We start from the raw sequence: 17043 nt of genomic DNA, 5'->3' as shown, positions 1-17043 counted from the left end.
AGAAGGAAACTAGAGATATTCAGACTGGAGAAGAAAATATTTTGTAGGAACATGAGAGTGGCTGTCAAATGCTTGAAAGGTCAATCACTCAATAGAAAAGGGACTTGTTCTGTTTGTCCCTAGAGGACCCATGGGTAGAAGTAACAGGCAGCTAAGTGGTGAGTTCAAATCTGGCCTCAGATATTTATTAATTGGGTGACCCTAAGCAAGTCATTTAACTTCTTTCTGCCTCAGTTTCCTCAACTGTAAAATGGAGTTGATAATAGCACCTACTTCTTAAGTTTGTCCTGAGGTCAAATCAGATAATAATTGTGAAGCAGTGCCTGGAATATAGTAAATGCTATATAAATAATAATCATTATTAGTTAACAAGGAGATCAATTTTTGACTGAATATAAGGGAAAAAATATATATACCAAGGTGAAATGTGATTCCTTGGCTTAGAAGGGGAAAAGAAATCAGGTAACAGGTTCCCTGTAACTAGAGGACTTCAGACTGAGTACAGATGACCACTGTTACAGACAGGATTCATGCTTTGGGTAAGAATTGGCTTAGATGGCCCCTGAGGTCCCTTCTAGCTATAACAGTCTAAGAGTCTGCATTTCCATGGTGTGCTTTGACCACTGTGCCATTTCTGCTTAAAAAAAAAGGCAGAGTAAAGAGAGTTGAGGAGGAGTTGTGTTTTGTGAACAGAATGATGCTGGACCTTCCTTTGGACATGACTTTACAATGACTCACTTGGGCACTGGCTAGGGGTCAGGTGGAAAAGCGTGCTCTTTGAGAGGCTCAGACGCAGCATGGGCTGCCATTGCTTTGGGAGGTTTTGTTGTCTCTTTCCTCAGATTTTCCCACTGTGGTTGAACTTGTTGGTGTTAGTTGTCCCTGAAACAGCATCGCCCATAGGTTCTGTATTAGATGCAGATTCCAGTGGTTTGATCCAAGACGTGGTCTGCAAATAGCTCTCAGCTGCATCCTGTCTCAACCACGGGAATTGGGGAAAACATCCCGTGTAAGAAAGAAGACTAGTTTATGGAGAGGAAATGCATGAACTGCTTTGCTTGCCTTATGTGCACGGTGTGGAACCTGAGTTCTAAATTGTTAAGAATACTAAACATCCTGCATGAACAGTGTATCTAGGGAGCAGCTAGGTGGCTCAGTGGATGGAGAACCAGGTCTGGAGATAGGAGGTCCTGGATTCAAATTTGGCTTCAGATACTTCCTAGCTGTATGATCCTGGGGAAGTCACTTAACTCAGTTGCCTAGCCCTTAACGCTCTTCAGCTTTAGAACTAATACGTAGTATTGATTCTAAGATGGAAGGCAAATTTTAAAAACAGTGTATCTAATTATGAGAAGCATATAGTCTTCATATTTCTTTTATGTACAGAATGGCAATATGTGCCTGCCATATTTATTCCACCTGTTTGGCTAGTGAAGAATGTTCCAAGTGCCTGCTTTCTGAGATGCCTAAGTTGTATCACTGATCATCTTGTTTGGGAAGCTGCTTATGAGTTCAGGCTAGTATCATAATTTCTTTATTAAATCTGATTTGTCTATTTAACCCTAAAGCCATAACTACATGGTTTCTAGAGGTCCGTGAAGTCCTCAGGATAAGGACCCCTTTCCAAGGTATAGATCTCAACTCCTTCAGACTTCTTCCTTATCCTTATCTTTTGACTCTTGCCTATGTCGCTCTTTCCTTTTCCTTTAAACCTTACTTTCTGTCTTAGAGTCAAAATAAGTATTAGTTCCAAGGCAGAAGAGCAATAAAAGCTAGGCAGTTGGGGTTAAGTGACTCACCCAGGGTAACACAACTAGGAAATGTCTGGAGGCTAGATTTGAGCCCAGGACCTCCTATCTCCAAGTCTGACTCTCCACTGAGCCACCTGGCTGCCCCCCGCCCATCTCTTTCTATAGGGCCTCCCTAGAAGAACCTCCCAATATTTTGGAAGCCATTCATTAATTCTTTTAATGCACATACGTACCCATGCTGCACCCAGTCCGCCAATTTACCCCTCTCTCTTACTATATGAGCAACTCCCTTCCTTCTCAGGTGGTACTTGACTTTATCAATGTATGGTATACCACTTCTCATGAGTAAGTCCTTGTTGGTATTACACCGGAGGCTCCTTCCACCTGTTGTGTGTCTTTCCAATGTCTTTTGGGTTATGTGAACATTTCAGTGAAAGGACATGCATTCAGATAAAGTCTCTGCCACTTTCCCATCTCTGTGATCTTTGGAAAGTCGTTTAGCCTCAGATTCTTCATCTGCAAAATAAGGGGGTGGGAGAAGATAGCTTACAGTTCCAATCTAGATGATCTTAGCATAAAATATATATCATAAAAATATCTAAAATCCTATGACCCCATCAACAATGAGTAGCCATGTAGCACTATTATGAAAACATTGTGGTTACAAAAAAAAAAAGTGAGGGAGTGGGGAGCAGCGAGGTGAGAACCAAGCCTAGAGACAGGAGGTATTCGGTTCAAATCTGGCCTCAGAACTTCCTAGCTACGTGATCCTGGGCAAGTCACTTAACTCCAATTGCCTAGCCTTTACCTCTCTTCTGCCTTGGAACTGATAATTTGAATGGATTCTAAAATGGAAGGTAACGGTTTCAAAAAAAAGACAGAATTTTGGGAACCCTTGATAAGGCTGAACAAGTTCCCACTTGTAATCCAGTCTAGTTTCTTCCTCCTATTCAATTGTCCATTCATAGCTCCTGCCATATTTGTGTATATACATACATTATGTCTAGAAATACATAAATACACCCACATAGATTATGAACTGATCCTGTGTTTTCATTATTGTAGGGAACTTCCAAGTAAGAAAACCCCCTCTACCAGTGCAGGGTGCCATCTTCTCTGTGGCTTATAATCTTAGAGGGCTGCCCAGGACCCTGAGAGGTTATTTAGAGAATTATACAAGGGTCACATTGCCAACATGTGTCAGAGGCAGGATTTGAACCTTTGGTATTCCTGACTTTGAGGAAGTTCTCTGGCCACAACACTATGCTGCCTCTTATGTGCATGTACGTACATACCTATAGATATTTTTGCATACATATTATATACGTGTGTATATAAGTCTAGTGAGCTCCCTGTGAGGAAGCTAGTTACTCTCAATGCAATTTAGGCTCTAATATGCAACTAGCATTCTTAGAGAGTCAATATAATATATAATATAGCAATAGAGTGCATATATATGTGTGTGTATATATAAACACATATGTGTCTATATTTATAAAATATATTCTGATGTATTATTATTAACTCAACAGGCTACTCATTGAATCAGCATCCTTCGATCTGAGCAATCTGAATTATATTCTCTTTTTTTCTACCTATGTGATTGGTTAGTCTAATCTGTTTCAAGTGATGAGACTTTAGTGGGGAGACTTTGTAATATTTTTAGATGTTGATACAATTAGTATTTTGTTTTTATTACATTATTATGTATATGTTATTAGTTTTTAAAGAAATTCACCAGGCATCCCTCTCCTATTTGTATTCTAGTTAAGAAATTCTCCATGATATCAACAAATACCTAAATTAGTAAACGTTTCCATGTTTTATACCTCCCTTGATATTATTACTCAGCAGATTGTTATTCAAAGTTATTTCTGTTATTACATTTGTCATAGAATTTTTTATGATTTGAACATATGTGTGGCAGAGGTATTGTCTCAGGAGAGTCATTAAGGATGCATTATGTTCTCTGAGTCAAAGGTGTTTTTTTGTTTTTTTGTTTTAATCAACAAACAATAGACAACAGGATATTCTATTTTTTGCACCTCTCAGTCAGTTGTATACTTTGAAGATGTGGTCTCTTGTTGAAAATCTTATACAAAAGTCTTCCTGTTTTCTTCTCACGTAGTCATACAATCACAGTATTGAGGCCTGGAAGGGAGTTTAGGCATCATCTTTTACAAATGAGAAAATTGTGGTTGAAAGATTTTTAATAAGGATTATTTCTACATGTGCATAGGCATAAGGAGTCTCTTTATAGAGGTGACAGATCATAGATGTAAAGCTGGAAGAGATTTTAGAGTCCAGGCCTCTCATTTTACAGATAAAATAACTAAGGCTGGACTAGGTTAAGTAATTTTCCCAATATTTACATAGTATACATACATAGTATATGAAGGGGCAGCTGAGTGGCTCAGAGGATTGAGAGCCAGGCCTAGAGACTGGAGGTCCTAGGTTCAAGTCCAGCCTCGGACACTTCCAGCTGTGTGACCCTGGGCAAGTCACTTGACCCCTACTGCCCACCCTTACCACTCCTGGGCCAAGGACCGTCCCTAGCCCGGATGAAAAAGGAGGAGGGTTGGGCGTGGGGCTAGCAACCCCACCCTGTAAAAACTACATCTGCTAAAGAAACTGCAACCTAAAGTAGGGGCAGCTGGGCTAGCTCAGTGGATTGAGAGCCAGGCCTAGAGACGAAAGGTCCTAGGTTCAAGTCCGGGCTCAGACACTTCCCAGCTGGGTGACCCTGAGCGACTGGGTGTCCCATTGCCTACTGGTTGTGGCCCTATGCTCCTAGAATGGAGTCCCAGGATTAAAAAAAAATACATACATATGTACACACATACAAACACATGCACACAGCACACACATATATGTGTATGTGTGTATATATGTGTATGTACATGCATATATATATATATACACACACACATTTATAATATATCCAAGGCAGAATTTGAAATTATATCTTCTTGACATCCATTGAATCACTCAGGTCCTACTGATAGTTTCTTTTTTTTTTTTTAAACCCTTAACTTCTGTGTATTGGCTCCTAGATGGAAGAATGGTAAGGGTGGGCATTGGGGGTTAAGTGACTTGCCCAGGGTCACACAGCTGGGAAGTGTCTGAGGCCGGATTTTGAACCTAGGGTCTCCCGTCTCTAGGCCTGACTCTCAATCCACTGAGCTACCCAGCTGCCCTCCTTAATGATAGTTTCTTAATTACCTTTTTTGTATATTTAATATTTTACATTCTTTTGGAATCTTCTCCTCTTTCAAATAGCTTAAAAACTGATTTATAAGGGTTTTCCATGGGCGAGTAGTTGACAGTGGCTAGAGCATTAGACCAGAAATCATAAAGAACAGTCTCAGACACTTCTGAGCTGTGTTACCCAGGGCAAGTTAGTTAATCTATGTCTGCTTCAGTTTCTTCATCTATAAAAGAGGAAGAATAATAGTACCTACTTCTCAGAGTTGTTTCAAGAATCAAGCGAGATATTTGCAAAGTGCTTTAAATATGATTCTTTTTTTTCTTCCTTTAAAATTGTGTCACTTCCAACTTGGATGCATTTGGTTGTATGTAGTTGTTTTTACACCTTTTTAAAAAAATTTAATCAATTGATTATTTATTTTTAGTTACACGTAGAAACAATTTTTGACAATTATTTTTTGACATTTTAGGATACAGTTTTTTCTCCCTTCTGCCCTTCCTTCCCCTCCCCTTGGTGGTAAAAAGTCTGATATAGGTTATACTAGTACTTTCATGCAATACATATTTCCATATTGCTCATGTCATGATAGAAGACACATACAATAAAAAGCTCATGAAGGAAATAAAGTAGAAGATGGCATGCTTTGATCTGGAGTCAGACGCTAATGGTTCCCTCTTTGGTTGTGGATGGCATTTTTCATTGTGTGACCCTTCTGGATATCTTAGGATCTTGCTTTGCTGATAATGGTTTAGTCCTTCACGGTTGATCATCATAAAATATTTCTTTTACTGTATATATTGTTCTCCTGGTTCTGATCACTTCACTTTGCATCAGTTCACTTAAGTCTTTCCAGGTTTTTTTGAACTTAACATATTCATCATTTGTTATGGAGCAATAGTATTCCATTACAACCAATTACCACAACTTGTTCATCCATTCCCCCACTACTAAGCTTCCATAATTCACCTATTGTTGAATTAATCCATTAATCCATAACCTTTTATTAAATGCTTGCTATGTGCTAAGCATTGTGCTAGTTGCTGGGAATTTTTAAAAAGGCAAATAAACATAACAGCCTTTGCCTATACTATTACATTAGCCTGCTGGTTGATCTCCCCTACCTCAAGTCTCTCTCTACTCCAATCCACCCTCCATTCAGCTACGAAAATGATTTTCCTACAGTTCATATCTGACTGTGTTATCCTCAGCTCATAGACTCCAGTTGCTCCCTTTCGTCTCCAGGATTCAATAAGAAATCCTCTGTTTGGCATTTAAAGCCCTTTACAAACTACCCCCTTCCTTACCTTTTTAGTCTTCTTTTTTTAAATTTAAAATTATTTTCAATTAACAAAAAAATATTCTTTTTCTCCTACCTCTTTCCCGTTGAAAAAAGGTAAATGAAAGCAAAAACCTTCTAACAAATATGCTCAGTCAAACAAAACAAATCCTTACATTAGCCAGATCGAAAAAATACGTTTTAATCTGCTCCATTCCTCTGGAATTGTAATTGGCCATTGTGCCAATCAATTCTTACACTTTCAAGCTTTATACTTTCAACTTATACTTTCAAAAGTCTTTACAATACCATTAGCATTACACATTGTTCCTTTTCAGCCTTTACCATTTACCCAACTATCAAAATTCCAGGATGTTGATACACTGGTCTATTTGCTATCTTTCCCACATGAGGTACTATCTTCCAAAGCCACGCTTTTGCACTGGCTGACCCTAATGCCTAGAATGTTCTCCTTCCTTACCTCTTGTGTCTTAGCTTCCTCAGTCTTGTCCTTTAAGGCTCAACTTTCCACCTTCTACAATCTGGCCTCCATTGATAGTGTCTGCCCTCTAAAATTATCTTGTCTTTACACTGTATGTATCTTCTGTTTACATAGTTACTAGAATTCAAGCTCTTTGAAGGCAGGGGCCCTGCTCTTGCCTTTGTATCCCTGGTACTTAACCCAGTGCCTAGGACATAATAAGTGCTGTATAAATGGAGATTTTGAACCTGGGACTTCATCCCCCAGAAATCTCTTAGTATTTCCCAAAATTTCCTTCAATCTTTCCTGTATCTCCATGTTTGTGTGGTCCCGATTCAAATAAGTTCTGAAGCTCTGCCTCAAGCTCCTTCTTTTGCTCTGGCGAGGAGGCTGAATAGCTAGGTCTCTTACTTTTGTTATTATTAATAAAAATTTATAAAATATAATACTTAGTTCTTTTATATTAATTTTAATCTCTACAGTGCTAAACAAATATTTATGGGCTGACTGCCCCCAAGAAGTTTTCCTTGTAAGCATAATCAGCCTAGTTGTGAACTTTCATGTCCAGGTGGTGCTACCCTGGTTTTAACTGCCTCTCTGTAGATTTGGGGGGGTGTTCAAGAGGATTTCTCTGTCCTACCAACCAGACATGTGGTATCATCAGTACTGGGAGCTCCTGATAAGAGTCGTGTGGAGGACTGAGTAGTTAGATGATTTGTCCAGGGTCGCAATTCCAGGATGTGTGAGAGGCAGGACATGAATCTAGGTCTTTCGGGCGCCAGAACCAGGGCTCTCTTCATCACATCATACCACCTCTCAAAAAGCGAGAGAGCTATTCCAATAGCGTGATTGAGGCTACAAATTTGCTTTTGGTACTGTTCTTCCCTAGTCCTTCAAACACTTTTGACTTGTGTTAAATTACTTCCCATTTGGAAAACGGAAAGGGCATCCATCCTTTAAGAGCTGCACTCTCAATACATCTTAATAAAGAGCTAGGTGGAGCATATATATTAGAATTTCAAGAAAATCTTAGTAATCATCCATTCCATGACCCTTGGTTTACAGATGAGGAAACTGAGGTCCTAAGAGGCTAAGTGACTTTCTTAAAATCACAGAGATAGTTAAGTAGCAGCTTTGGAATTTTAATCCAGATGCACTGATTTTAGACCCAATGCTCATCTACATAACAAGCCCCCTCCCTCAAAAGGCCCCCAATTCAGAGTATTTCTTCTCCCCTAAAGCCCTGCCTTATATTTTTATCTCCTCCCTACAATGGAGGCACTCTAAACTCTACCCTCTTGACCTCCTTTGCCCAGCTCCATTATGGCAGCTCTGGGTCCTTCAATCACCTGTCCTATTGCCACCAGCTGCTTGACTGCCTGACACCCTGTGAGCCGCCAGCACAGGTTTCAATACCGATTAGCTGGCAGTGCTGGCCAGCTGAAGAACAAAACGCACTTTCCCTCCCCTACTCCCTCCCTCTTGTTTTCATCAGGGCCCTCTTCATAGGCTCCAGCTGCCTTGTTAAAGAGTAGCTTTTATGTTGTGTTTCACCTGTACCAGAAGCAATAGTTGTTCAGTGCGATGGGAGAGGGAGAGAGGCTGGGGTAGTCTCTGGGGGATCACAATGCCTTGGGAACTCTGTGAGTGGAGGAACCACTAGCAATCAGGCAGGTAACTTTATGGCTTTCCCCCCACCCCTTTCTGAACAGATTGAGTCTTCTGAAGCTAGAGGGCCAAACTGACTCTCGAAAGTGGAAGTGGACCTGAAAGAAGAGTTGTTTTTTATTTATAGTTAGCACTTAGCTTAAAAGAGCTCAGCTTCAGAGAGTCTCTTAGCTCCTGAGTTGGGGATGGAGGTGGTACTCATCAGAGCCACCCAACTCTTCAGCCCCAGGATTACCTGGAAAGGCAGCGGGGGCAGGAGGGTATGCAATAGTGGGGGAGTAGGTAGGGAATATAGAAAACAGACAGAAATATGAGAACAAACTTGCCATATGTCTGAGATATGTCCTAGTGTGAGATTATTACCTATTACAAAGAAAATGGGCACCTAACACAAGTATCCAATGCTTATCAATAATTTTTTTTAAATTCCAACTTTCCTAATCCTTACCACATCTTTCCACTGTTGGTAGTGATTCCCTAATTCCTCTGATCCCTTATATTTCTCGAGATTTCTTTTCTCTTCTCCATGGGAGATCTCTCTCCCCTATCAGAAGCAAGCTTTTTTTCCCCTCTAAAGTCCTTAATATCCCCTCTTAGCAAAGCAGACATTTCTCAAACAACACTTGTAATTCATCCCTGTTTATTTTGGTTTTTAGTCCCTATTGACAAGGACAACCCATGAAGTCAAGACTTAGCATGTACTGCTGGGAACAACACGAAACACGTTCCACCAGCATCTTATTTTGGGCAACTCCATAAATTTCTATGAGGAAGGGAGGCCACTTTCCTCCTTTTGCTTCTAATGAGACTAGGTTTTAACCCAACAGTCTCCAAAGGAATAGGTCATATGTAAAAAAAAAAAAAAAAAAAAACCCAACAACAAAAAAACCAGCCATCTGTTTCCCTCCACCACCACAAAAGGGTCTTAAGTGAAGAGATCAGCTAAAAGAGTTCTCATTCCCTATTATATCTTCCTCATGTCCCTATGATCTCTAGAGATGTCTCCTCCTCTGATTAAACCTCTCTCCCTTTGCACAGAGACAGGGCCTGTTCAATCGTAGGCTTTTCCATTCTGCAGTTTTCCCCTAACCAATAAAAACGTTACTCTTCCCTTTCAAAGACTGACAGTCCTCCTGACTGTCAGAAAGACTGACAGAAAAACATTCTGTTTTTCTCGCTTTGTCTGTAAGTTCTAGTAAGATGGCTCCTAGTGCTAGGGGAGGGCAGGACATATAGGGCAGGGTCGAATCCAGAGGCAGCATCTTTCTGAGGTACTTCATCTCAGACCAAATCCTCAGCAGAAGTCAATTCACCAAACTCTGTCAAAATAAATAAATAAATAAACTAACAAAAAAAAACAACCAAAAACCAAAAAACAACCCCGCCATGATGTGCTACTGCTTCTCTTAACTGCCATGGGGACATTAAACCTTCAGCAATTTGGGACTCTGACGGCTGGCTTTTGGGTCTCTGCCTGGAAAAACAGTAGGCGAATAGTAAAACCTTAAATTCTAACATGTGTAAGTTATACATCTTATTTTCATTTTCAGGCCATGTTTCCCCCTGTAAGACATCAGGAAAAAATTACCGTCTGACTTCTAATATCTCAGTGGAGCATTTATCTCCCAGCTATGATAAGTGATCTTCAATATTTTTTCCCTTCAGATTAAGAAACAAATTCATTTAATTTTCTTTATTGAATGTGCTCAGACTTCCTCTGGGTCTTTGGGGTGCACTGTGTTATAATTCTTTCCCTCTGGGTTAGTGGCTTCTCTCCAGGTTGCCACATTTCCCCTTCTTTTTTTTTTCTTTTTTCTTTTCTTTTTCTTTTTCTTTTTGCGGCATTGCTACCACATTGGTTGAGTGGCTGTGGGGGACTCTGGGCTACATAACACTCCTTCAGACTTTCTTGAGATTTCATCCGCCTGCCTAAAAAAAAAAAAATGATGGTAAGCAATGCTTGGGTCATTGGCAAGAAAAAGGCAGATAAACATGCCAGAACTGGAAGCCGTTCGTCTGAACCTTATCTGAACTTCTTGGGTTTGAAATCCTGGTTGAGAGCCCTTGAGAAAAGTATCTCTCTTATGAGGTTCTTTGTTGGATATAACCCCTGTGGCAGCAGCATGTCTTCTTGGCCTTTGGGCAGCCTCCTCTGACCCTTTCCTCTGACCAGGGGGCTTTCCTTCTCTTGGCAACCTGGGTAGCTTGGGAGGAAAACCTAAGACTAAGCTGGGAGTCCAGTGAAATAACTGGGTCTGCTCAGTTATCCAGAGATCTGTATGAATGGGGCCAAGGCAGGTACTCTAGACTCATACATCTGCTGTTTGCTTTTGTGGTAAAACGGACAAGTCACTCTGACTATATCTGGGCATGGATGTTGCAAGATGTTAAGTCCTAATTGGGGCTTGTGTAATGAGTGACTCTGTTGTGTAACTTGCTTTGCAAGTCACTTAAGCATGTCCGCATTGTTTCCTTTGTGAAGATTGCCATTGAGGGTACAAAAGGCCCATAACTTCTATCTTACAGGGGACTGGGAATCAAGGCTCCTGAGTTCTACTCCTGCCTCAGTTGACAAGCAGCTGTTTTCAAACTGCTTTGCCACAGAAATTGTCAGAAGACCCAGCTCTGACTTTTGCTAGGGGTGTGATCCTGGGCAAGCCACAAACTTAATACCTGCAGAGAAAAGTACTTTATAAACTATAATGTGAAATGAGAGCCATCACTATTCTCAAAGTCTTGGTCATTGGATCACAAGTTCTGCAGAGCACCAGGGACCTGGAGTCAGGAAGACCTGAGTTCAAATGTGACTTCAGACACTCACCAGTTGGGTGACTCTGGGCAAGTCACTTAAGCCTGCTGCCTCAGTTCTTCATATTAGAAAAACTTTGATCCTAGGCCTAGCCACAGACTGTATGCTCTGTCATCCAAGGTCCAGCTTGCCTAGGTACAGAGAGACTCTCCCCAACTTGGCTGCAGAAGGATGAGTTGTTTGTTCACAGATACTCCAGAAGATCATCCACCAAGACTTAGGGCTACCCCAATTTTCATTGGTTGAGAGAGGACCCACACAAATTAAATGATAGATTCTTGTAATAATTCAACAATTTTAGTTATCGCTTTTACTATTAGCTTCCCTGAATAAGGGTTTATATTGGGGTCAAGTGAAAAAATTATGAAAAAAGTATGTTATAAACTGCATTGTGCTCTACCAATTTAGAATATTACTGTTATATCTATCATCATTATTACTATTACTGATCGTGAACACATTGTGCCCAATGGGATTAGTAAAAAGTTGTTGCCTTCGTGTTTGGGTCGACACTTGGCTGGAGCCAACCACAATGATGACAACACCCTTATAGTGTTTTGTTTCCCTCCTTTTTTAGGGAATCGCCAGTAGACTGCAGTGTTAACAAATGCAGCAAGCTAGTTGGTGGAAATGAGTCCAATCCCATGAATTACAATACCTACATGGATGAGAAGAACGGCCCTCCTCCTAACATGACCACCAATGAGAGAAGAGTCATTGTCCCGGCAGGTATGTTGGAACTGGGATCCTCCTGGTTTTAATTAGGGCTTTGGTTTTTGCATTCTCCTAGGTTAGTAGATATGGGGTCAAAAATGCCAGAGGGCATTGTATTATTTATCTGGAATCAGGAAGACATAAGCTGAAATTCTGCTTCAGATATTTGCTAACTATGTGACTCTGGGCAAATTACTTCTTTCAGCCTCAGTGTCCTCATCCGTAAAATGGGGATAATAATAGCACCTACCTCCTTGGGAGGAGGACCAAATGAGATAGCATAAGTCAAGTGCTTTACAAGATTTAAAGCATTATGAAAATGCTAGCTCTTATTAATATTTTCTAGAAACTACCACTATCTGGGGGTACTGAAAAAGTATGATTGAGGGGGAACAGCAACAACTGGTTGCCAAGCTATACTTCTACTCTACTCTCTTCCAAGACCTGATGACACCACAACAAATATTCACAGTTATTATTAACCGGTCCATAAGGAGGGCTGAAGCCAGGCTGTCTGACTCTGAATTGCAGTAAATTCCTATATGTGATTACTTCTGCCTTGGTGAAAGGGTGGCTAAAAGAAATCTGTTCTGTCCATCAGACTCATAACTTTTGGCATTTGTGAGTTCCACCTTTCCAAAATCAAAGCCAACTACTATTTTTATTTTAAAATAGAAACAACTATATTTAGCAAATGGAATATTTTAACATGTGTGTAATGAGTTAAGTCATGATTATAAAATAAACACATTTTCCTTGGTTTGGGGGTTTTTATTGCTATATTAGTCATATTATTTTGATTCTAATTATAATTAACTTTATTTTGATTCTAACTATTAGCATCAAAATCAATCAACAAACATTTATTAAAGACCTAGTATTTGCCAGCCTCTGTGCTGAGAATATAGGGACAAAAACTAAAGTTCCTGACCTCAAGAAGTTTATAGTCTATTGAGAACTGCAACATGTACCCATATAAGGAAGCACAAAATTTATAGAAAATGGTCCTAGAGGAGATATTTACTGCTGGGGAAAGCAAGAAAGGCCTAATATGGGGGAGGTGGCACATGAGCTGAAATTTGAAGGAAGCTAGTAATCCTATGCTACTTGGCACATTGGATAGAGCACCAGGGGTCTGGAGTCAGGAAATCCTGAGTTCAAATCCAGCCTCAAACACTCACTAGCTGAGTATCCTTGGGCAAATCACTTATCTCTGCTTGCCTCAGTTCCTTGTCTGTAAAATGAGTGGAGAAGAAAATGGCAAACCACTCCAGTATCTTTGCCAAGAAAACCATTCAAATGGGGGCACAGTGAGTCAGAGGCAACTGAAACAACTCAACAAAAATGGATTCTAAAAGGCAGGGGGAAATAAAGACTACCTTCCTGGCAATTGGGAAGTATAGCAATGAAAAATAGAATGCCCTGCCTAAGGAAAAACAAGCAAACAAAATGATAGAAATATCGAATGTGTGAAAGGATGTAATGTGTCATAAGCCTGGTAAGGTCAAATTGTGAAGTGATTTAGAAGCTGAAAGCAAGATTTATGTATGATACTTGAGACAATAGGGAGCCACTCACCTTTTCTGAGCAGGAGAGAGGACTAGGGTCACATCTATGCTTTAAGAATATCACTTTGGCTGCTGTGCAGGGAATAGGGATGAGATCTGAGACAAGGTGACCAATTTAAGACATTATTTGACAATTGTACCCATGACTGGGATTACCGCGATTCTTCCATCATGGTCCAATCACGTTTAGTTGCTAGTCAGAAAAGAATCATGAACTTTATCATGATGGATCTCAACTAGATGGAAAGAATTCCATCTTAACTTGTCAACACCTAGCCGTGAGGGACGTGAAATAGTAGAGTTGGGATGTTGAAGGAAGTTGTAATATATCTTGCCAAGGAGACCTTTCACTAGAGGATAAGCACCTATCCAGTTGTGAAAGTTTAAATGCAGCTATGCCTAAAGGCAGGGGAAAGGGTTAGATGTCCCTTTATAAGAGCCAAGAAAATGCAAAAAGCCCATGAAAAAGCTGTATAAAATCCCTAAAGGAAATCAGCTATCAGGTCTAAAGAACTTAGCTGACTGAAAGAAACTTAAGGACATTCTGTTTCTCTCCTATTTCCTTCATGTTTAATATTCATAGGAATCTAGATATAAGCCTTGAACAAAGGACCTTTAGGAAGGTGCAGATGGAGCCAAGTCAGATAGGGTTGGGGTTGAGAGGGAAAAGCCTTGGAGAAACATGGGTGGGACCCATGTAAGTTTTATGGGTCTGACAGAATCTTATAAACTATTTGTAAGGAATTTTAAAGTTCCTTTGCCTTTCATGATCCTGTTACTACCCTTAGTCGCCTGTCTCTCTGCCTCTCTTGGAATTCATTAGTATGTTTATATCCCGTTCTCTTGTATATGTCTATAAGCCAAGTAAAGCCATCCTTCCCTCAAACATAGTGTTGGCACTAAGGTAGGTTTAAACTGAGAAGCCAAGTCATCTTGCCCCACACCCAAAATCAAAAACTGGGCTCCTCAAGCCTTGGTTCTGTTTGGTAACCAACCTCATCCCCATCCCCATCCTACCCTCATACTTCTGAGAGCTCCCAAAACTAGCAGCCTGGATTATCTCACCACAGGACATGGTATTATCGAAACTGAGAGTCAGAAGGTACCTTAGGAGACATCTAGTGAAACTCAAAGTGTTTAAAACATCCCCATAACAGCACATCTGTCCAATGGTTATCTAGCTTCTCTTTGAAGACCTCCAATCCTGGGGAACCTACTACCTCCTAAAGCATCCTCCCTATGGATAACCTTATTCATAGGTAGTTTTTCTTGGTTTCAAGCCCAATTTTACCTCTTTGAAATTTCTACCCATAACTCCTGGTTCTACCCGTTGGAGACCAAGCCAAAAAAAAAAAAAAAAAAGGCTAATCCCTCTACCACCTGGTAAATGATCCAATACTTTTAGACAACTACTGTTTTCCCCCTTAAGTCTTCTCTAGTCTAGGACTTCCCAGTTCTTTCCTTTTTTAAACCTTTACTCTCTGTCTTAATATCAGTTCTAAAACAGAAAAGTGGCAAGGGCTAGGAAATTGGAGTTAAGTGACCTGCCCAGGGACACACAATTAGGAAATATCTGAGGCCACATTCGAACCTCCCCAGTTCTTTCAAATGAGCCTTCTATGGACTGGACAAAAGGCTCTTTACCATCCTGGTTGCCCACATCTGGACTTTCTGTAGCTTAGCTACAAACCACAGTGCCCAGAAATGAGCACAATACCCTGGATGGAGTCTAATCAGAGTACAGTACAGCAAGATCATCACCTCTTTAGATTTGATAGCTGTGCATCTAATATAATCCAATATTACATTGATTTTTTTGGCTTCTGCATTATACTATTAACTTCTATGGAGTCTTTAGTTCAATTAAAGCCTCAGATCTTTTTTTAAGACAAACTGCTTTCTAAAAAATATCTCTCACCTTGTACTTATGAAGTTGATTTTTTGAAGCTACATGTAAGACTTTATAGCTACCCCAACTGAATTTCATTGTATTAAATTAAGCTCAATGTCATAGCCTATCAAGATTTTTAAAATTATGATTCCTTCGTCCTGTGTGTTTCCTACCTTCCCCCTCCCAACCGAGATATGTGTCCTTTACAAAGCAGATAAACCTATATCAGAGCCAGGTTTGTCATAGAAATATTCTGAACCAACAGGAATTCTCATCTCATTTCAGCTAGTGATAATAATAACAGCTAACAGATACAAGGTGCCTTTAGGTTTGTAAAGCACTTTACATTGGTTATCTCATTTTGATCTCATGGTTCTGAGGAATCCTGACAAAAGGACTGTTGACTCAAGGCAGAGTCCCAGAAAGTAATCTGGTATTTCCCTGGTGACCAGCCCTTCTTTCATGTTTAGTGAGGTCAGGGGGAGGCAGAAAGAGAATAAATGTAGGTCATCGATCTAGAGATAGAAGGGACCTCAGCTACATCTAGCCCAACTCTTTGGTTTACAGATGAGGAAACTGAGGTTCAGAGAGGTTCAGTGATTTCCCAAGATCACATAAGTGGTAAGCATTAGAGGCAGGAGTTTAATAAAGTTCCTCTGACTCTACTCTAGGCCTTTCGGTCCCCAAAAGTTCTGTTTAGTCACTTGGGCCTTTAAATAGAAAAAATATATAACTTTGCCCTTTCATTTTCTGAGTCCACTTCAATGAAATGGGAATCTTAACTCAGATTTCACTGGCTCTTCTGGCTCTAGTCAAATCCTTAAGTATTATTCAGATGTCACTTTGGTGTAGTTCAGGCCAGCTTCTTGGGCACCAGGGAGAGAACCTCTCATCTGTGCAAGTTCACAAATCAAAGCAATAAAGTATCTGAAAACAATAGCCTGGATTTATAGTCCCACTTTAAGACAGATATAAATGAAGGCTCTAATTAATCATCAGCTTTAAGCTTAGATTGGAAGAAACCAAATCTAAATCATCCAGAAAATGCATTTGGAAGAATTTAATATAATCCAGAGCGGAAGATTTATAAGTCATTGTATTGCAGAGAGGAGGAAATAATATTGTGACAGGGCCCAAAAGCAGATGGGGAAATAGTAATAAAATAAATAGAAGTATATTGTACAAGATGGAGTGTGGGAGATTTGGGTACCCAAAATGGGGAATCTAAGAGGAGTAAAGATCAGAAGAAAGAATATCTGGTTTAATCTTCCCTGAAACTGAACAATGCTAGAATTTTTTTCCTTCTGAATTTTGAAACAGTTGTTAGGTTGTTTCCACTTTCACCGGGGACAACCTTCTTTATTGCTTCTGAAAGTAAAATAGAAAAAATTATCCAGGTAAGAGAGAGAGTAAAGGGGACAGGGAGGAAGAAAGGGAAGGGGGAAAGAGAGGGGAGGAGAAAGAAAGAGGAGAAAGAGGGGAGAAAAAGGAAGAGAGGGAAGAGTGGGAGACAGAGAGGGGGAGAAAGTGGGAGAAAAAAAGAAGGAAAGAGGAAAAGAGGGGAGATAAAGTAAAAAAGAGGAAGAATGGGAGAAAGGGAGGAAAAGAAAGAAAGAGGAGAAGAGGGGAGAGAGAGAGAGAGAAAGGAGAAAAAGGAAAAAAGAAGGAAAGAGGAAG

General features: G+C 40.1%; 1 protein-coding gene across 4 annotated transcripts in view; it reads left to right on the top strand.

The window, feature by feature from the left end:
- The window catches only part of FLI1 (Fli-1 proto-oncogene, ETS transcription factor), a 167118-nt gene that overhangs the window by 93314 nt on the left and 56761 nt on the right, over window positions 1-17043 (top strand). For all 4 annotated transcript variants that reach the window (XM_044668330.1, XM_044668332.1, XM_044668333.1 and 1 more), the window contains exon 3: window positions 11771-11922. In XM_044668330.1, coding sequence (XP_044524265.1) covers window positions 11771-11922 — 152 coding nt within the window. The remainder of the gene's footprint in view (window positions 1-11770; window positions 11923-17043) is intronic.

Source organism: Gracilinanus agilis, chromosome 3 (assembly GCF_016433145.1).
Source record: "Gracilinanus agilis isolate LMUSP501 chromosome 3, AgileGrace, whole genome shotgun sequence".
Classification (NCBI taxonomy): domain Eukaryota; kingdom Metazoa; phylum Chordata; class Mammalia; order Didelphimorphia; family Didelphidae; genus Gracilinanus; species Gracilinanus agilis.
The sequence above is the reverse complement of the archived record's forward strand: the minus strand, read 5'-3'. Positions and strand labels throughout refer to the sequence as shown.